The following is a 22,246-nucleotide window of genomic DNA, read 5'->3' on the forward strand; positions in this document are numbered from 1 at the left end:
CTTAAGTCAGCAGCTGGAACATTCCATGGGAAACCATTGGGGGACTCTTGGGAGCAGAGCTATTGACGTCCCCTTGTGGAGGTGGAGACTAGCAGGGCTCATGAAGTTCTGAGATACCCTCCCCAGTGTTACATGTGAGGTTAAAACAATGGGCTTCTTCATCAGTGCAGCCTTTCATGAGTCACCCAGGCTGGGGCGGGACCTTCTGTCGGTGTAGCTGCCTTCGAGTCACCCACGCTCCTGTAAATAACCCTACTAAACCAATGCGTTCATCCAGCTTGACTAATGGGATTCTTTCTTTGGTCTGCTAATGCTCCTACTGGCCTCTGTCTCTAGGATAAGTCATGTGACAGGCTGATATTACTGAATCCCTCTTCCATCTGGGAAGACCCCTTTAGTACTTTTTAGTCAAATTCTGAGACTTACTGCATTCTGGCTTTGAAATGTGTGCGTGTGATGCTATGTATATGGCGTGTGTATATATATGTGTGTGTTTGTGTGGGTACATGTGTGCTATAGTGCCTATATAGAGTTCAAAAGACAACTATGTTACTGGTCCTCATTTTCCACCTTAGTTGAGGACAAGATCTCTTGGTTGGTTGCTACCATGTATGCCAGGCCAGCTGGCCTGAATGTTTCCAGGGATTCTCGTCTTTTCCCATCTTACCATAGGACACTGGAATTACGTTGCATGCCACTGTGCCCAGATTTACATGGGCACAGTGTAAAGTCTTCCTGGATGAGTGGCAAGTGGTTTACCTACTGAGCCATCTCCCCAGACCTCATTCTGTTTATTAAATGGTCTGGCTTCTCTCCTGGGCTTCATCCTGTTTAACTTTACATTCTAAGTATCCAGTCTCTTAGTGGATATAAAACTTACCTTTCCTCTCTTGCCCCAGCTCCTGCCTCAGCTTGTCCCTAATTCAGGGACCTGGAATGGAGAGGTGAGAGGTTAAGCTTTCTCTAATCTCTGTCTAATTATGAGTCTGGCAGTGGCTCTGGCGGGGTCTGGAGTGCTTATGGTGGACTTGGTCACAGTGGCAGCCACGGAGGGCTTCTTGTCACATTACAGATGTGTAATAATGCTGAAGCACCATTTACACTTGTGGCTCCTTTAAGTGGCAGTGGCTGACCAACCACGTTAGTTCTAATTATATGCACCTAATTTAAAAGCACATGTATTACAGTAGCATCAGCTTTTCTTTCTGTAATCCTTTATCCTGAATCTATGTTTTTAAAAATAATATTCTGGGTAAGAATAGAAATTGACAGGTAGAAAGGGGTCCAAGGCATTTTAAATAGAAAAGTGAAAATCCGGCTGGAGTGCAGCTCATTGGGAGAGCATCTTTAACAAGCATAAGGCTGGAGGTTCCATCCTTAGTGACGTCAGCACTCTTCTGATAGCTTAGAAGGGGTTGGAAGGGATGAGCCTGCTACCCTCCCACACACCCTGACCTGAGCCCACCCTTGGAAGTCTGAACGGGTGGCCAGTTGTTAAGTCTCCCTAAGTCACATTAGAAAAATCATATAGTTAGTTACAAATTAGCTAAATAACATCACAATTGGGTGTATTTTATGAAAAAAATATCAACTCTCTGTCTTGGTCTTGAAAGAGCTGTTCAGTAGGCTGCTTTCTGGGCTCCCAGCATCAGGGATGAGGTTGACTGAGCAGCCCAACTGTGTGTCTAACCAGGGCAGTGGCTCAGCTGATGAGGAATCACTGCTTGTTGACTGAGGGGGCAAAAGCCAAACACAGCCCACTAACAAGGAATTCTGAATGTACGGGAAGGCCACACTTAGCATTCTGCCTGGATCTTTGGTGAAATTCCTCCTGTCGCAGAATACTGGGTCTTCAGGAATTATAGGAGATCCAGTCCTTTCAGTGACTGTCATTCCTAATCAAGACTATGAGGGGGCTGGTGAGATAGCTCTGTCTATAACATGCTTGTTGTGCAAGCATGAGGACCTGAGTTCAGATCTCCAGTACCCAGGTAAAAAGCTAAGTACATTTATACAGGCCTGGGAGACCAGTACTGTGGAGGTGTGGACAGAGCTCCAGGTATTCATTGCCAGACAGCCAAGTAGAATCAGTGGGCTGCAGTTTTTTGTTTTTTGTTTTTTGTTTTTTGTTTTTTTTTTTGTTTTTTTGTGGAGTCCAATTAAGGAAGACAGCTGGCATCCACCTCTGCCTTCTACACATACCCACAATAGTGCACCCCTTGGCCCAGAATGTAAGTACCCAGTAAAGAGTGTAGGAGAGTAAGGCAGTTAATGTAGAGGGCCACATCCCTAGCCAGATACAGTAGGTGGATGGCATCCAATCCTAGGCCATTAAAAGACTTTACGATGATTGATGGAAGCTTGGCCCGTGCCATCTTTGGAAATAGATCTCTATCTGGATCATTCTTGCTTTTATGTTCCAAGAAAACAGCTCATCTTTCACCTAATGAAAGGAGGATAAATTAATCTAAAATCTAATGTTCAATACCAGATAAGCTTTTTTTTCTTTCTACCTGACTCTGAAATTCTTACACCTGGGTAGAGAAATGGATGAGGGCAACCTTCCTAGATCTTTTTAGTGTATGTCTGTGAGTGTATGCATGCCTGTGCGTGTGCACACACAGGTGCATGTACCTGTGCACATGAGGACAGGAAGAGAATGCCAGACCCCACCCCCAAGAGATTGGCTCAGGACAATGGGCTTGGTGAGATGATGGGACTTGAACTGTGTTTTGGTGATTGTGCAATCAACAGTCCTGACCACGGAGCCATCTCTCTGACCCTGTTCTCACTGCTCAGTTTGTAAGCAGGCAGGATCTTCTTTCTGCCCACAAACCTTTTACTTCCCAGCCAAAAGGGGGTGGAATCGGAAAGCACATGAATACATTTTTAAATCTACAACACACACACGCACACGCACACGCACACACACACACACACACACACACGAGTCAGGAAAACTAGTTCCTATTCCTCTTAAGATTACAGCATTGATTCTTAGGGTGCAAAAACATTTAACTCTTAAGAGAAAAAGGGGGCAGTCATGCTGATCACTGTTGCTAATAAGGCAAGTCGTCTTGGAGACACTCGGCGATAGATAGAATGTCTTCTCTGGGAATGCCAGCCCCAGCCCTGAGGGGCCTCTCTGCAGCAGCCTCCTCCTGTGATTGACACATTCATATCTTTTGCCCCTAGGGTCCTGGGGATGAGGCTGGCCCCTTTATTTTTATCTGACCTGAGGCCAGCTGCACTGATTCCAGGACAGGGAAGGACCTGGCTCGGCATCTGTCCCTTCAAGATGGCCTGCTGAAGCGAATAATTCCCAGGCGCTTCTCTGCAAGAGCAGATCCTTTTCATTCAGCCTGATACCCGCTGGCTCTCTTGCACTTATTCTTGTTAGGCAATGAGACAGGACTGTATTATTTAGCCATGAAAGCCAGCGACATCACTAAAGGTGGCCTCATGTTACTGCCTCACAAGCCTATTAGACATCTCATTTTGCCTTTTGCACATGTCATTGAGATGCAAAATGGCTCCAGGTCTCATTACTGGCTCAGGCCCTTTGCTGGGCCGTGCTGGCCCCAGTGTCCTCAGCTTTGCAGGTGTTCCTTCCTCTGGTCCCCGACAGGAACACTGTCATTGTGTCATTTGCCACATCAGAACTGAGAAGCACACCTACAGCAAGGAAGATCTCCCCTGAAAAGAAGACCCCATCAAACCTCCCTTTAGATGCTGGCCACAGAGGCTGCTTTGTTAAAGCATTCTCAGGTAGGACTTTCCTCAGGTAGGACTTTCCTCAGGTAGGACTTTCCTCAGGTAGGACTTTGCTGAGGAAATCAGGATAGATGGCAAGCTCCTACATTGTCACTGTAAGGTCAAGGGAGGAGTGTGCTTTGTGATTAAGGCTTCCCTTCCCTATTTTTTTTTTTTAACTCCTAAGCAAATGGCCATGTTCTCTTCTGTTTGTTATCCAACAGCTGCTAGACTCCCTACTTCCACGTTAGCTGCTCTTCCCTTCTCTGGTCACTCTTCTGGACAGCTTGCATTCTAGGTAGGAAGTAGTCAGTGTCCTTGAATGAATTCCCTTTGTTATATCCTCTGCCTCCTCCTCATCGTCATCGTCGTCGTCTTTGTCCTCCTCCCCTCCCCCCCTCCTCCTCTTCTTCTCCTTCCTCTTCCTCTCCTTCTTCTTCTTCCTCCTCCTTCTCCTCTCCTCCTCTTCCTTTTCTTCCTCCTCCTCTTCTTCCTCCTCTTCTTTTCCTTCCTTCCCTTCTTCTTCCTCCCCTTCCTCTCCTTCCTCCTCTTCCTATTCTTCCTCCTCTTCTTTCCTTCCTCCTCTTCCTATTCTTCCTCCTCTTCTTTCCTTCCTCCTCTTCCTATTCCTCCTCTTCTTTCCTTCCTCCTCTTCCTATTCTTCCTCCTCTTCTTTCCTTCCTCCTCTTCCTATTCATCCTCCCCTTCCTCTCCTTCCTCCTCTTCCTATTCTTCCTCCTCTTCTTTCCTTCCTCCTCTTCCTATTTATCCTCCCCTTACTCTCCTTCCTCCTCTTCCTATTCTTCCTCCTCTTCTTTCCTTTCTCCTCTTCCTATTCTTCCTCCTCTTCTTTCCTTCCTCCTCTTCCTATTCTTCCTCCTCTTCTTTCCTTCCTCCTCTTCCTATTCATCCTCCCCTTCCTCTCCTTCCTCCTCTTCCTATTCTTCCTCCCCTTCCTCTCCTTCCTCCTCTTCCTATTCTTCCTCCTCTTCTTTCCTTCCTCCTCTTCCTATTCTTCCTCCCCTTCCTCTCCTTCCTCCTCTTCCTATTCTTCCTCCTCTTCTTTCCTTCCTCCTCTTCCTATTCTTCCTCCTCCCCTTCCTCCTTTTCTTCATGCCTTTCAGCCTCTTCAGCCCCAAACACAAGATTACAGCAGCCCCTTGTTCCAGTTGTGAGCATTTCATGAAGCCATGTGCCACATAGCATGTAGCCCCCAGCCAGTCTGTGTTGGGGGTTCAGTCTGAAGTATACCTACCAGTTCATATGTGACTATTAAATCCCACTCATGTGGTGCTGTTTGGAAGGCTTTGGAACCCTTAGGAGTTGGGCTTGGCTAATGAGAGTAGGTTACTGGGGAGGGACTTGGAAAGTCACACTTGCCCCTGGCTTCATTCTAGTTTTCTGTTTCCTGGACAGCTTCAATGTGAGGGCTCTCCACCACACACTCACATGGCCGTGGATTTCACCTTGAAGAACTGAAATCCCTCTGGAACCATGAGCCAAAATTGGCCCTCCCTCCCTTAAATGGTTTCTGTAGGATATCTCATCATAGTAGCCTGCCTTCATGGGTATTGAGTGCCTACTGCCTGCCTGTCTTGTCCCAAGTTCTATTGCCGAGAGGAGCCAACATGACAGCAGGCTGTGCTCCCGTGGCTTTAGCACACAGACTGGTTTCCAAATTGGGCCAAGGATTAGGAAGAATAATAGCTAGACCCCAACCTAATCAAAGGATGTTTTAAATAACATTTGGGTGGAACTCAGAAGGGGCCTAAGTGTAAACCAGGAGAAAATTGTGTCTGACCTTGACCAGCCCTCAGGCACACTGGAGCAAATTAAAGAAAAATGACCTCATCTTAGGGCAGATATGTCCCCATGCCGTGGCACAGGGCTGAGTGAGCAGATCACAGGCTGGGATGTAAGGCCCTGCAACTCCTCTGCTGGGTACCCTTGAGAAGAGAGCACCATGTACCACTGTCCTGGTACTCTAGTGATTTGGAGGCACTCTTTCAGAGGAGCTGAAAGGCCGGGTTTGCTGGAACTTGGGAACAGGCCCGGTTAGGGTGGGGCCAGAAGGTGCTCAGTAAATAGCAACAGGTATTAGTGCATTTCACTGTTATTCTCTAAGATCGCTGCCACCATTCCAAGGTCTCCTTTGAAATGCCAAGGTCTCTAGAAGCCACTTGATTTTAACTAGTGAGGGCAGCCACTGCAGGGGCGTGAGGTGGCAGTATGACACCACTGATTTCTAACATATGGACAACGGAAGAACAGGTGGGCAAGACACCGAATGTGGCAAGCAGGGCACTCCAGGGGCAGAGCATTGCAGCCAGGAAAGTAGCTATTAGGCAAGAAGAGGCAAAACCAGAAGCAACAAACAAACTAAAGACTGTCTGATGGGGCTAAAAGTGGAAAGTGAAGGTTCAATTTAAGATCCTGTTTCAAAAAACAGTGGACTATTACAGGGGCAGATACTGGATGTCAGCCTCTGTCTTCCACTTGTGGACACAAAGGCACACATGCACAGATATAATATACCACACACACACGCACACGCACACACACAGATGGGTGTAGGGATAACAATTTTTAAAAATTTCAGGTCTTAACAAGAAATGCTAACTCAAGCGTACACTTTTCCATCAAAAATGACATTTTTGCCCTCTAAGAATGAGGATGGACGAGGCCCTTAATCAGGAAAACCGCTACATTGTCAAAGGCATTGGCAGGATGAAGGATGGATTCTCACAGGCCTATGACCATTTTATTGCTTTTCAGCCCGCGGCCACCAATTCCACTCTCCCTGCTACTGACAGAAGAAGAAGCAGCAGTCAGGATCCAGGCCTTCTGGAGAGCCTATCTGGTAAGGGCCACCTTTGACTATGACATTAAACATCATGAGGACTTCTGGCATGGTGGACTAGGGAGAAAACAGATGTATCAGAAGTTGAATGTTGTCACTCACATACAGACCCCAGAGATAGGACTCTGCAAAACAGTGGAATTTGGATTTTTAAAAAATCAAAACTTATTTTGCAATTATCATATAAGACACATTTGAGGGTTGGGGTGATGGCTCAGTTGTGAAAGTGCCTGCTATACAAGCTGATGTTCTGAGGTCATATGCACAGAATCTATGTAAAAAGCTAGGTAGGGTGGCCTGTGCCTGTGATCCCAGCCTGGATTGGGTGGTAAGAGGCAGACTTCTGAAGCTCATAGGCCATCCAGTCCAGCTTAATGGATGAGATTCATTGTCAGTGAGAAGCCTTTTTTCCAAAAACAAAAGGAGAAGAAGAAGAAGAAGAAGAAGAAGAAGAAGAAGAAGAAGAAGAAGAAGAAGAAGAAGAAGAAGAAGAAGAAGAAGGGAGAAAGGAGGAAGGAGGAAGGAGGAAGGGAGGAAGGGAGGAAGGGAGGAAGGGAGGAAGGGAGGAAGGAGGAAGGAGGAAGGAGGAAGGAAGGAGGAAGAAGAAAGAAGAAAGAAGAAAGAAGGAAGAAGGAAGGAAGGAAGAAGGAAGAAGGAAGAAGAAGGAGGTGGGGAGGAGGAGAAGGAGGAAGAAGGGAGGAGGAAGAAGAGGAGGAAGAGGAGGAAGAAGAAGGGAAGAGGAAGAAGAGGAAGAGAGAGGAGGAGGAGGAGGTTGGGGTAATCACTGTAATTGCAGCACTTGGGAGACAAAGCCAGGAGGACCACAAGTTTAAGCAAGACAAGCTGGGGCTGGAAAGAGATAGGGGGGTGCAGGGAGGGAGACCCTGCCTCAAAAAATCAAACAAACAAAAAAGCAAAAGGCAGTATTTCATGTTCATTTCCACAGAGAGGAAAACCCATTGTTTAGAAAAGACAGTTTCCCAGCCCTTGCACCAACAGTGTCCCAGCCCTTGCACCAATAGTGTCCCAGCAGGCGTCCTTGCCATCATTTGGGTATCCTGTTTGGCACACTTGAAACCTTAACATATGGAATGGCCCTATCACTTTGCCTGGAGAAAATCCCCTTTTCTTTTGTAACTGGTCTCTTCCAAACCACTTTCCTATTTGAGACATTGAGATTATGTCAAGATTTCCATGATTGCAGTCAGCATTGTGACACCTATGGGTAGCCATGTTTGCAACGTTTGATGGCCACTGGACGGAGGTCATGGCGCTTCATCACTGCAGTAGGACCTGTCTAAGACAGAGCCTTAGGAGGAGTTTGGCCCAGCCATGAGAAAGCAATGCACTGTTCTGCATAAGAGGGCTCATGCAATTCCTGTTCTGAAGAGACTGACTTCACCCCAGTGCAGTGTCCTCAAGCTCCATTCACGTGTGTGTGTGTGTGTGTGTGTGTGTGTGTGTGTGTGTGTGTGTGTGTGTGTGTGTACAGGGAGGCTAGAGGCCAGAGTCAGCTGTCTTCCTCCATTGCTCTCTACTTTTGAGATAAAGTCTGTCCCTGAACCTGCAGCTCACCATTGGCTAGACTAACTGCAAGCTCCAGGGATCTTCCTGCCTCTGTCTCCCCAGCTCTGGGATTATAGGTGTGTGTGTCATCATGATGAGCTTTCTATGTGGGTGCTGGGTACCCTGCATTTCCCCACTCAGGTACTCCTGCATTTCCCTACCTGAGCTATCTTCTCATCCCTCTTCTAACTATCTCTGAGTTCAGCTAAACCAAGATCCTTCAGGAGGGCAGTTTCTGTCACTCACAACCTAGAGTCCCAACATCACAGTTCTCAGTTTAAGAAAGATGTTCAGATGCTGCCAGTTGCACATGAAGAAGGACTGTGGCACAAAATAGAAACCTGGCTTCTACTCCTGGAGAGTGAGCATTAGTTCGTCCCAGGGAGAGCCTGACCATGGCTGCTGAGGGACAGCAAAGCTTACTAAACTGTTCTCTCTCGTGCATGTACTCTCATTCTTTTCTCTTTCCTGAAACAGGGTCTCACGTAGCACAGGATGGTCTCAAACTCAATATGTAGTCGAGGATGTGAATGGATCAAATCTCTTGTCTTCACGCGTGGGTGCTGGGATTGCAGGCATGTCTCAACATACCTGACTTTGTATGAAGCTGGAGACCAAAGTTAAGGCTTCTTGAATGCTAGGCAGGCACTCTACCAACTAAGCTATGTATGGTCGCCACACTATCTACTTTTTTGTTGTTGTTGTTTTTCGAGATAGGGTTTCTCTGTGTAGCCCTGGCTGTCCTGGAACTCATTTTGTAGACCAGGCTGGCCTCGAACTCAGAAATCCGCCTGTCTTTGTCTCCCAAGTGCTGGGATTAAAGGTGTGCGCCACCACCACCCAGCACTATCTCCTTTTAAAAAGCATTTCTACATTTATTTGTTTATTGCAAGTGTGAATGTGTGTGTGTCAGTATGCACGTGTACTTTTGTGTGCACATATGTGCCATCTGTGTGATGGCCAGAGGACAATGTTTAGGAGTTAGTTTGTTCTTTTCACCTTGTGGATTCTGGGAATGGATCTGAAGTCATTGGCTTGGTTAATGTTAATGATATGTACCGATTATGGAAAATCTAAACGATGTCAGTCACTCAGTATTTAGCCTCCTAGAATTTTTTATTCTTATGAGAAATTTTACTTTGCTTTTCAGAGTTAGGTGTGCTAAATACTCTGCCCATGCTGTCCTCTTACCAGCAGATTACTTTCCTGGTCTACACACAAAGACCCCACCCCACAAACGTTGATAGTTCTGTGATGTGCATCTGTGTTTTATTTCTGTGAATAACTTGAATTGCAATCTGCTGAACTGTAAGCCATTCATTCTATTTTTGTCTACTTTGTAAGTTGCAGTTTTATGTAAAATATCCTTGCTCATGTGTCTACACACTTGTCTGATATTTGTCTGCAAGGTTAATTGCTGGTGGTGGATGGAGTGTGTAACTTAAGGATCTTTTATTGTTAAATTACCCTAGAGAGGCTAGAGTCTAACCACTAAACATGTAAACCACTATACATGCTTACTAGCAGTGTGTATCAACTGTTGCTCATGTTTTGATGGCTCAGTGGAAGGAGGAAGGCAGAGATGGGAAGGAAGCCAGAAGCATGCCTGGGACAGTGGAGTCCTAAGGACATCATGCTGAAGAATATAGGAGAGTGGGTCCTTACTGTGTGTAGGCTGTGCAGTGGACAACTCTCAGAGGTTATCACTCAGCTCCACACACTGCTGACCTCTGAGGCTTTGAGAAGTTTGGAAATGGGGGGTTGAGTGGCTGTTTGTTCCACTGTTCTTTCCTTAACCTCACTGACTTTGGCAGCCCCTAACTCTAGGTTTATGACCCCCTCTTTCCTCAATAACTGGGGGCCTGCTGAGGGAGGGGAAGGCCATCTTTGTGTGATCTAGAAGTGACACTTTAGTCCAGAATCTGGATTTTCTTCCTGAAGCTATATATAGGATCTTAGATTCAATAAGGTGTCTGCACAGCTAATACTCAGTGGTGGAGAGACCATGAAATAAACACTGGGCATTTGGTCAACGCAGAAACATTCAGACACCAGAAGTGGTAAGTGACATTAGCTCACTTGCCACTGACCCCAGCCCCAGTGCTATATTGGCATTATGCATTCTTGGAATCTTATAAATGAGTAACTGAATCCTCAAATCATCTTCAGGAATGAATAACAAATGAGTTTGGTCCATTTGATTAGCCCTCCTCTGTGATTGACGCAGGCGCATAGCCATGAGCTTCTGTGGGGAATTGCTCATGCATCAAGATCCTTGACCTTAGCAGCTGCCCTCATTAATCTTCCCGAGATGGCAGCTGGGAAGAGAGTGGGGTAGCATTTGGGTGGTATGCATTTACTCTGTGTATGTGTCTGAGAGAGGAGGGAAGAGAAAGAGGTGAGATTCATTTTATCAAAGGCATGTGTGACCCAGCTCTTCTGCAAGCTTTGCAGTGAGAGAAACTGAAGGGGCTCTTGAGATAACAGCCCCCATGCAGGCTGGACTCCAGATATGAATTTCAGGTTTATCTGAGAGTCCTGCAGGGAAGATGGAATCTCCGACAGCTGATATCTGTCAGCAGATGTACAGATCCCGTGGCCCAAAGTCAGACGTGGGACCGTGCAGAAGGAATGCTAAACATAGGGAGGCACGGGTGCTTGCATCAGGTTACAACTGGTCCCCTCTGGCTGGTGTGTGGCTACTTCTCTGGAGCTTTGGTAGCTGGTTGCGCTCTTTGTGACTTGAAGAGCAGTTTTGGCCCCAGCTTGCTGGTGAGATTTAATTCCTAGGATGGGCTTCCCCTCAGTGAATCCACTGACCCTTTGCAGACTACGGGGCATAGTTTTGGTGCATATGGCTAGCTATACACCTTGCCCCAGCCCCCACCTGCAGACTCATCAATAGATGTCTTTCTTTAGGTCATCACTTACATAGTTGTTGAAATAACATATCTGAGTTTTTATAGATAGCCATGATAACATTAGCTATAATGTTGTTGTGCTTGTTGGTTCTAATTTCCTTAACATGGCCCACCCTGCCTGTTCTTGAGCTCCGGGACCACCTGCACGGACCACCACACCTGACTTTGTTGCTGTGGAGGACCTGGGCATGTATCCCACAGTCACTGGCTCAGCAGCAGGGTCCAGTCCCTAGAATCTCAGAGGTGGGAAGAAGATCACCTGTTGGGTAGAGAAGTTGTCTGGACAGTAAAGCTAACCTGTCAGCACTATGGACAGCGGTACAGATGGATTTTAAATTATTAGTCTACTTATCTTTAGTCTGGGTCTTATAGCTCAAGTTGGCCTTGAAGTCTTTCTATAGCTGAGAATGACTGAATTTATGATCTTCTGGCCTTTACCTCCTGAGTGTTGGGATTATGTGCCTGTGCTCCCACACCCACTTTATCCAGTGCTGGGGATGAAGCCCAGGGCTTTCCCACATGGTACGAAGCACTCTACTAATGGAGCTTCAGCCCCAGCCCTTGTCTTTATTTTAAATAAATAATTAGTTAGTTAATTATGTTGTTTTGAGACAGGGTGTCTCTTTGTGTAGTCTGACTGTCCTGGAACTCGCTCTGTAGACCAGGCTGGCCTCGAGCTCACAGAGGAGTCGCCTGCCTCTGCCTCCCAGGTGCTGGGATTAGAGGCACGTGCCACCACCACCCAGCCCATTTTTATTTTTAAATTTAAAAACTTATTTTTTATGCTTTTGTGAATGTGTACAAGTGTATGTGTATGGGCACACACCACAATTGTCATGGGAGTCATGTGGAGGTCAGAAGACAACTTGTGGGAGCTGACTCTCTGTTTCTGCTGTATAGGTCTCAGTGACACACTTGGCTTGCTGGGCATGGTGGCAGGTGTCACCACCTGCTGAGCCATCTCACCAGTCCCTTGTTTTAATTTTTTAAGACAGAATCTCACTTTGTAACCCAAACAGGCCTCAAATGTGTATGTTTTCCTAGTTGGCCTCTTGAGTGCCAGGATTGCTCCATGTCACCATGTGTGGCCAAAATTTATGTTTTGAAAATTTTATAACGTATTTCCAAGTTAAGGCTATCTAAATAAGTCTCACTGAACAAGTGAAAGAAAATTCTGGGAAACGTGGAGAGATACAGGAAGTCACAGATACAAGATGCTTCTGTTGGCAGCAGCAGTTCCAGGGGTGGCCTTTCTGCAACCCACGCAGATGGAGGCCTCACCCCTTCACTGCTTGTGGCTTCTTTTATTGTTCCACGTGAGAAACCTGCACTGAGGGGCTTTTCAAGAATGGAACTGGGGGTGGGGTATAGAAAGCTCTCAATACCATGAGGACCCAGAAGATGTTGTGAAGAGAACGATAATATCAAGACTAGGTGTTCGTGGTCATTGGTGGGCATGGAGGTACTTCCTCTGAATTGAAACACTCCCTCTTGGCAGGAGGAGGGAGGCTCCAGAGACTCACTATGGCCTCTTCTTGAGTCTGGATGAGCAAGCGAAAGGCCCAGTAGGTAAAGTCCCTGCCAGGCAAGCACAATGACCTAAGATCAGAGCCCTGGCACCCATGTAAGAAGGTGGGCACTGAACATAACGCATACATACATGCAATCCCAAAGCTAGGGATGTGGAGCTCTCTGGCCAGCCTGACCAAACCCATGAGTTCCAGGTTCAGTGAGATGGGTGGACATTGATGGAGAAAGATACCTGATGTTGTCTTCTGGCTGGTCTTCACACCTACATATATGCACACACACACAAAATGTGAACATCACTGTTCCTGGACAATAAACACACTTCTAGGTGTATCTTTTCTATCTTTGCTCATGTGAACATTCACATATGTAATTCTGCTGTTTATAAGTTAAAAAACAAAAACAAAAGCAAACAAACAAACAAAAAACACTTGTGCTGCAAGCCTGGAATCCACAGTGGAAGGAGAACCAGTTCCCAAAGTTGTCCTCTTACCTCCTCGTGTGGGTTCTGTGCCCACCTTCCTCAACATGCAAACACAAACTACACACACACACACACACACACACACACACACACACACACACACACTCATGCAAACACATTTAAAAGTTGTACTTCTTTACCTGAGTATGTATGTGCTCATTCTAGACACTTGCAGCCTGCCTCTTCGTTCAGTCCAGAGGTACCTTTACATAGCAGAGCACATCTGATCTGAACCATGTTTTTTGTTGATTGAATCAGGGTTTTACTTGACAGCTCAGGCTGGCCTAGAACTCTTGATCATCCACCTCCACCCCTTAATTGCCCGCCTCATTTATACTGTGCTGGGAATTGAACCCCTGATTTTATGCATGCTAGAGCAGTGCTCTGCCTACTGAGCCACATTCCAGCCCTCCTCCTGCCTTCTCTTGGTTGCCTGACTTCTCTATATTTCCGGTCTGCTTTGGGGCTTTCTGGAGCTTCCTTCCCTTCTAGAGAGGGTGTCCCTGGTGCAGCTGCATTAGGGAGGGCCTGGCGCATTTCCTCCCTTTGTGTTGCTTTTCAGCTTCTCTCCCTCTTCTTTCCTCTGGGGACAGTAACATAGCTAGGTGAACCCATGTCACAAAAACAGCACTTCCGTTCTCATGCAGGGGCCCAGGTGAGGGCAGATAGCAGCTGACTCAGGGGTGGTAGGAAACAGCTTTGTGTGAGTCACACTTATCTGGCCAGTTGGCTGTGTGATGCCTAGAATACCTATTTAAGACTATTGTTTTTTATTTTATAATTGCTTTGAGGTTATTTGAAGCTGCTCTACATTTAATTTTTCCAACTAATTGAAACTGGTACAGCAGAGCAGTTTAGCAAGCAGACTCTACAGTTAGATGCTTCATTCACTAATAACCATCCTTAGTAGGGAGGCAGCTGTGCTTTAAACACTACGTGTCCTTTGGGAAATAAGGCAAGATCCCTGCTTGCATTCTTGCACTAGGTTGTCAATCAGTGCAAACAAGTAGGTAATAGAGTATGAAGAAATGAACCTTGTGTAGTGGTGTATACTTGTAATCCCAGCACTTGGAAGAGTGAGACCAGGGGCTTACTGAGAGTTAAGGGCCATGCCATGAATCCTAGCACTTTGAAGGTTATCCTCAGCTACTTGGGGAGTTCCAGGACAGCCTAAGACACAACACAGCCTGACTTTAACAAGGGAGAAAGGTGCTGGGGTAATAGCTTAGTAAAGTCATTATTGTGCATGCATGAGGATCTACGCTCAATCCATAAAACATGTGGCAAAAGGGCTGGGGCTGGTGAGACCCCGACTTGTAACCTTAGCACTCAGGAAGTGGAGACAGATAGATGGGCTCTCTCTCTGGTCACCCTCTGTATCCTGCTTGAATGAGTTCCAAGACAGGGAGAGATTCTGACTCAAAAAGCAAGCAAACAAACATAAAACAAAAATCAAGCCGGGCGTGGTGGTGCACGCCTTTAATCCCAGCACTCGGGAGGCAGAGGCAGGCAGATTTCTGAGTTCGAGGCCAGCCTGGTCTACAAAGTAAGTTCCAGGACAGCCAGAGCTACACAGAGAAACCCTGTCTTGAAAAACCAAAACCAACCAACCAACCAAACAAACAAAAATCAAAACAAGAACCCAGGAGGTTGTCCTCTCGACTCGACTCTGTATACAAGTGCACATATATGTGCATGAACACACAAACACACACACACACTCATACACACACACACGAAATACAGTAGAGATGCATGCTTGGGGTATAGTTCAATGATAGTGCACATGTCTAGTATGCTCAATGCCATGGGTTTCACTATTAGCACCCTGACCTCCCCACTCCAAAAATTTATCAACTATTGTCAAAATAATATCACTTAATAAACCGCCCCACCCCACCCCACCAGCCTACAGTGTGAGGTTCATCTCACACGTGTGGTAATCAGGCAGATTACAACGAATTTAGACTGCAGCATAAGCTCTAGAGATTATGTTCTATTCAGGTTTGTTCTAGAGCCTTCTGAGATCAGCAGTTTGCCAGGGGCATGTGCTTTTCAGAGCAGAGTTTGCAAGCCTCAGAGCGGATGAACAAAACATGCACCATGTGATCTGGCTAGCTTTATGTCAACTTGATATAAGCTAGCATCATCTGAAAGGAAGGAACCTCAATTGAGCTAAATGTCTCCCTAAGATCAGCTATAAATCATTTTCTTAATTAGTTATTAATAGGGGAGGGCCCAGCCCATTGTGGGTGGGGACATCCTTGGGCTGGTGACCCTGGGTTTATTAAGAAAGGTGACTGAGCAAGCTGGTAAGCAGCATCCCTCCATGCCCTCTGCATCAGCTCCTGCTTCCAGGTTCTCAGCACTGCTTGACTTCTTGTCCAGACTCCCTTCGATAATCAACAGTGGTGTGGAAGTGAAAGCCAGATAAACCCTTTCCTCCCCGACTCGCTCTGGTCATGGTGCTCCATTGCAGCATTAGTAATTAAGACTAAGGTACCAAGGCTCTCAGGGCCTAGGCTCATCTCAAGGCCAAACCTAACAGCTAAGAGGCAATCATAACCCTGCTGAGTAGTTACCCTGCTGCAAATAAGTACCACAAGACAGAAGAGAGCAAATGAAAGGACCAGAGAACAAGGGAGGTGACTCCTGCAGGTCACAGGATGGTTGAGGAGGCCATTCTGAGAGGCTGTAGTTTGAGCAGAGACCCAAAGCAAGCTTGAAGCACAAAGAGGTGGAAGGTGCTAGATGTATTTGAAGGTCAGTGTAGGTTATGTGAGTGAGCCAGGACACGTGACCCAGGTAATGAAGAATTATTCAAAGAACAGAGCCCTAGTACCAACTGTCGATAGGCTGACAGAACTTGGGGTTTTATGATTTGGGGAAGGGGTCCCATAATCTCACTGACTTCTTGAGGAGAGTGGCAGCCTCCAGATGCAGTGGCTCCCCAAATCCCTGGTCTCCAGGGTTTGCATATGTGCTGTGTACATGGTCGTGATGTGCATCCATGTAGAGGCCTGTTTCACAAGTGTCATTTCCCAGGCAGCATCCACCATGTATTTTAAGACATGATTTCTCACTGACCTGGAACTAGCCACACAGGCTAGGCTGGCTAGTTCACACTGGCTGCCCTGAAAACTCAGAGACCCTCTTGTCTCTGCCTCTCCAGCATGGGGGGCATAAGTGCTTCGAATGGAACTGGGGTTCTTACCATTTGAGCCATCTTCCCAGCCCACACCTCCTAGGATCCATATTTCTACAGAGACCTTTCCCATATTAAACCACAGAAGGTATGTGTGACCCTTATAGTTCTACAGAAATACCTTTGAATCTTGGCAGTGGTGACACATGCCTTTAATCCTAGCACTCAGGAGGCAAGCAGATCTCTTGAACTTGATGCCAGCCTGGTCTACAGAGTGAGTTCTAGGCCAGCCAGGGCTACACACACACACAAAGAAAAACCCTGTCTTGAAAAACATATAAGAAGAACAACAGCAGCAACAGCAGCAGCAACCACCTCATAGTGCCCACGATTATTTCTGTGGGAGAAAGGGAGAAGCCATGTGATGCTGTTGTGTTCTTGATATCAGCTTGTGGTCTTTGCCAGTGATGTCTTTACCTGGGACTGGTCGAAAGGCAGGGAGCCTTAAGCACCACTCCAGACCTCTTGAATCCAAAGTGACCTCTATGGTTTTCTGTTACATAATTATTGTTATATATATAACGGCTGTCTCCATGACATTTTAATACATGTTTATAAAGTATTTTGCTCCCACTCATGACCCATCACACTCTTGTCCCCTCCCATCTGATTCCTCTTCTTGTCCCACCTCTGCCCCTTAGACTTTCCCCTCCCCACCCCCCTCATGTGATCCTGTGAGTTCCATAAGGGCTGCTTACAGGAGCATAAACACCTTACCTACCAGTGGCCACACTACTGAAGTAAATGTTTTTCTCTCCCCAGCCACCACTGACTGCTTATAGATCTTTTAGGGAGCCCCTCCCCCCAGCTCTGTAGTTTTATTTTTTGAGACTGTGCTCAGCATGTGGTCAAAGCTGGCCTTGAACTTGCAGACCTCCTTTCCATGCCTCCCAAGCATCGGGATTAGAGGACAACATTATCATTCCCAGCACAAAGAGAATCTGCTTCTTAACGCAGAAGGAACAGCTTGGGTACAGAGGTTTGCTTCTTGGCTTGCCAGCCTTGTCATTATTTTAATTATTTGGTTTCCCTTTCCACTCCTGAAAAACAGGACCGACAATTGTGCTCCTGCCCCCCCCCCCCCCCCCCGCTTTGCATCCCCATCTCTCACCCCAGTCCTCTCCTGTTAGCTGTGAGGGTGTAGCTCTGTTGAAAGTCCATTTACCCCTATAAGAATATATTCCCGCTTGTTTGTTTCTTGGTGGTAGTCCTTAAGTTCTTGGTTTCTGTTCTTTGTTTTTTGTTGGATTTTTTTTTTTCCTGCCTGAGAAACCCTGTTATTTTTCAAAACATTCTTTTGATCAGGCTAGAAACTTCTGCCTGTGCCCAGCAGGACTCTGGTGCCCCAGAAAGAAGGCACCCAGTTGCCGTGGTCCCCATTCAGGCCTCCTTCTTGGGGCAATGTCTGGCCACTCAGCAGGCTGAAGTAGGCCACAGCACTATAAATAGGGGCCTTGGCCTGCTCTGGGATCAGGTCTCAGGCTAGGTTCTCCCTCCCCCTTCCCTCACCAGTTTCTTCAGTTATTTAAATAAAACTACAGGTACGTTTTCATGTATAAGTACCCCAAAGCTTGTCATCTTGGCAAGCTGTAAGCAACTCCTTTCTGTCTTGTTTGCCTAGTAGGACATACTCCAGTATGAGATGAATCCTAGATGACCTAGGATTTGCCTACCAGCCAATGTGGTGGGTTGGCCTTGCCATCAGTGCAGTGGGTTGGCCTTGCCATCAGTGCAGTGGGTTGGCCTTGCCATCAGTGCAGTGGGCTGGCATTCCATCAGTGGAGTGGGTTGGTAATACCATCAGTGCAGTGGGCGAGCGTTGCCATCAGTGGAGTAGGTTGGCATAAACCTAATGCCATTCTATCTCCTTTGCCCCATAGCCTTGAATTGGCAATGAACTTCCTTAACCCTCACTTTCCTCGTCTACGAACTGTGTCTAGCAATAATACTGAATTCCAGTTCCTAGGTTTGAAGTGGAGAATAAACAAGAAAAATCAGAGGAGGACTGGCCAGATCATCTACAGGGCAGAGTGTAACATGATGACACCTCTTGTTTAATGTTGTCAGGGATTTCTTCAAGGGCTCTGGGTGTAGCCTAGTTGGTATAGTGCTTGCTTCCCATGCATGATGCCCCAGCTTCAATAGCCAGAACGACCTCAAACAAGGACATGGTGGCATGGATATGCAACCCCAACATTTGGGAGATGGAGGCCGCAGGATCATAAATTTAAGTCCACTCTTGGCTTCATAGTGAGTTCAAGGCCAGCCTAGGCTACATGAGAATATATCTCAAAATTATTTTAACTTTTTAGCTGTTGGTGGCAGTGCTAAGCCTTAATTTCAACTCTCAAGAGTCTGAGGCAGGAGTATCAGGAGATAGACTCTAGCCTGGGCTACTACAGAATAAGAACCTGTCTCAAGACAAACAACAAGCTAACAATAAAGACCTTTCAGCTTTCAGACATGCCTAGCTTACGGCCTAAGGGCCGTGTGTACCCAGAGAGCTGTGAATACAGCCTAAGGGCCGTGTGTACCCAGAGAGCTGTGAATACAGCCTAAGGGCCGTGTGTACCCAGAAAGCTGTGAATGCAGCCTAAGGGCCGTGTGTACCCAGAGCGCTGTGAATGCAGCCTGAGGGCCCTGTGTACCCAGAGAGCTGTGAATGCAGGACCATCACATTTATAAACCTCAGTGTCACTTTCTGATGTCAAAAAAGTTGAATAACCCTATATGGAGATGGCGGAAGATTGTACTGGGTCTGACTGGGAAGCTTGGCAAGCAGAGAGCAGAGGTGAGATGCCTGCCATCCTGCTTGGCATCCCAGTAGCTGCCCTTCTCCACTCCTCTGGAGCACTTGTCTGTAAAGGTAAAAAGTGCACGGGTCACTTTCACTGCTGTGGTTGAGTCTCTTTGGTGATAGCAACCCATGAGAATACTTGGTGGTTTGAATCTGTAGACTTGGCCTAGGGAGATGACTCAGTGGGTAAGAGCATCCTTCTAAAAGGTCCAGGAGAGAATCAGCTGCACAGAATTGCCCTCTGACCTCCACAGTGCACTGCAGTGCATGCATACACACGCGCTGTACTGTAACAACAAGAAAACAATAGTAATGTTAAAGAAGAAGTCCATAGTGCTTGACTGTTTCTCAGGAGTCTGTGTGTGAGCTGGGTGGCTACTGTGCTGGCTCCCTGTGTGCCCAGATTAGCAGGTGACTACGTACAGAGGGGAGGGCCAAGCTGCTCTTTTTCACATGTCTGGCAGGTGGCACTGGTGGTTGGCATTTCTTTTCCATGTGGCTTTTCAACATGGTGTAAGTTGAAAGAAGAGCCTCCTTAAATGTAGAAATAACATGAGGAGGCAAATCTAGAAGCTTCAAGCTTTCTTCAGCCTTAGATTATGGAGTTCTCTTAGCAGTACTTCTGCTCCCTTCTATTGGTCAGAGCAAATCATGAGGTTGGCCAGATTCACTGACAGGGGATAGACTCCCATATGTGTGTGGGGGGGGGGGGCACAGAGGTGGGGTTCCTGTAGCCAAGGATAGCCTCTGAACTTGCTACGTAGCCAAGGATGGGTTTAAACTTCTTGACCTTCCTGTCTCTACCTTCTGAGTTTGGATTACAGTATGGCAACACTCCTGGCTTATGCGGAGCTGGGGATCAAACCCAGGAATGCAGCACTTTATTTGTGCTAATCAGGCATTCTACCAGCTGAGCTGCAGCTCCAGCTCTGCATCCATCAGTTAAACTTTGAGTGACAGTGGGTTTTTCTAGACAAGAATGCACGTGACTCACCAAGGGCACAGTGTGGTGGCTCCCCACCCCGTCCCCAGAGCCTCACACATGCTGGGCAAGTGGTCTCTCCCGAGCTCTGGCTCTTGATATTTACTTACGTATTTGGAGACAGCTCAGGCTGTCCTCAAACCCACAACCCTCTGCCTCAGCTTCCCGAGTGCTTGTGTTATATATATACACCCACATCACTGCACGCGGTTCTCTGTCTTTAACCTGCATCAGGGCCCTTCCCCCAGAGTCGGGAGGGCTGAGTGGGTCCTGAGAACTTGCATTTCAAACAGGTCCTTGGGCACTAGGAGTGCTGGCAACCTGGGGAACACTCTTTGAGAACCCTGACAGAGGAATCTCTGGCTTTCAAACCTGACCGTACATTAGAACAACCCTGAAGCTGCTGCTTCAGTCAGGAGTAGAATGGCAACACCAGAGCAGGTTTTCATAGTTGCCTGGGGTTCAAATTCTGGGCTATAATACATACCAATTTCGGGGCACTATTTGCTTGACTGAGGCTCAATTTCCTCTTTGAAAAGGGTGGAAATACTGCCCACCTCAGAGATTTCTTCTGAGAATTAATAGTGTGCACATAACTCCTAAAAGAGTGCTCACAGGTCTTGTGTTAGCAAATGTCAGCTAAGTGGGGACGGGAGGGAAGGGCTCAGAACGGGCTGGCTGACAGGGTCCTTGGCAGAGCACACGGTGACGTAATTTACCCTGTAACTCACTGAGAGGTTCATCAAATACCTTAAATGCCTACGCAATCAGATTCATTCCTAATCATGAGTCTCAGTTATCAGGAGAAGCAGGATGAACTCCATCTGAACTGCCATCACTGAAATGTGGGGGAAATTCCATTTCTTTCATGTATGTGCTGTGACCTGCCCCCACCCGGCGGGGGGGGGGGGGCGCGGGGGGACGACTTCGGTACAAAACTAGGTGTGGCTTCCTGGGAGAAGGCCTTCTCAGATCCGGGCATTGCAGAGACTACCTCAGGAAAGGCAGCTGGTGCTGGTGACTCACCCAGATCCTGCTTTCCTGACCACGGGCTAACAGCCCCAGAGTGTTCCCTTGACTCACACTGGAAGGCTTTGCAGTAATCAGCATGGTGTTTGTGTAGGAACTGAAACAGCCAAGCGGTACAGATGTCCTCCGCAGGGCTTGGAGCAGTAGGCTCATTCCTAGCATTCTCCCTCGGGGAAGCAGGGTGGCCCAGGCTTCAGCTCCCTGGAATCACTTGGAGTCCTGCGGGTCTTGTTCTACCTCACTGGTGTGCATTAGAACTCCCAGGTTGGGGGGGGGGGGTCTATTTCAACAGAACCCCAGTGACATCAGGGTCATTTGTTGAGCTTAAACTTTGAGAGACAGTGAGTTTTTCTAGACAGGCATTCACGTGATTCACCAAGGGCACAGTGTCAGATGAATAGTGTGAGAGAGCTGGAAGGGGCAGCAGGAGAAGCTGGGGGCTGGAGCTGTAATGCCTACATAGGGGTCAAGGCAGAGGTTGGCAAACCATACCTGAAGGACAGTATCCAGCCACTGTCCATTCCTTGGGTTCTATTCTTTATTAAATATTTTTTGTAGCATTTGAGATTGAACCTATGGCCACATACATGTGAAACAAGGCTCCACCCTCGAGCAACAGCTCCAGGACTCCTTTTACCTTCTTATTTTGTGTCAAAGTCTCACTAAGTTGTTCACGCTGGCTTTGAACTTGTGACCCTCTTGCTTTAGTTTAGTTATTGGAATTATAGGCCTGTCCCATTCAACCTGGCTACAAAAGTTCTTTTTCCTTTTTCTTTTCTTCATATGTGTATGTGTGCATCTCTCCCTCCCTCTCCCTCTCCCTCTCCCTCCCCCTCTCCCTTCTCCTCCCCCCATCTCTCTCTCTCTCTCTCTCTCTCTCTCTCTCTCTCTCTCTCTGTTCCAAATAAAATTTTACTGGAACGTAGCCACACCTATTTAGCATATTGTCTGCAGCTGCTTTTGTGTTCTATGGCAGCATGGTATTGGTTTGAAAGAGACTCCATGGCCCACAAAAGCAACAATATTTACTATCTTGTTTATCCCAATCAAAAAAAGTTTGCTAGTTATAGACATGACCTCAGATGTGGACAAGCTTAGAGCTGGAACTAAGACATAAAA

General features: G+C 47.0%; 1 protein-coding gene across 7 annotated transcripts in view; it reads left to right on the forward strand.

Moving 5' to 3' along the window:
• Iqck (IQ motif containing K) overlaps positions 1–22,246 on the forward strand; it is a 116,369-nt gene that overhangs the window by 53,231 nt on the left and 40,892 nt on the right. For 3 of the 7 annotated variants that reach the window (XR_378252.4, NM_001374605.1, NM_001081446.2), the window contains exon 7: positions 6,529–6,613. The exons of 2 other annotated variants lie outside the window; for them this stretch is intronic. Coding sequence is in view for 3 of the 5 variants with exons in the window: in NM_001374605.1 (NP_001361534.1) it covers positions 6,529–6,613 (85 nt within the window). In the remaining 2 variants the exon portion in view is untranslated. Of the gene's footprint in view, positions 1–3,977; positions 4,052–6,528; positions 6,614–22,246 lie in introns of those variants that run through there. 2 more of the 7 variants (XR_003946504.1, XM_017322337.2) reach the window with 2 other exon arrangements.

This window comes from Mus musculus, chromosome 7, assembly GCF_000001635.26.
Source record: "Mus musculus strain C57BL/6J chromosome 7, GRCm38.p6 C57BL/6J".
NCBI lineage: Eukaryota > Metazoa > Chordata > Mammalia > Rodentia > Muridae > Mus > Mus musculus.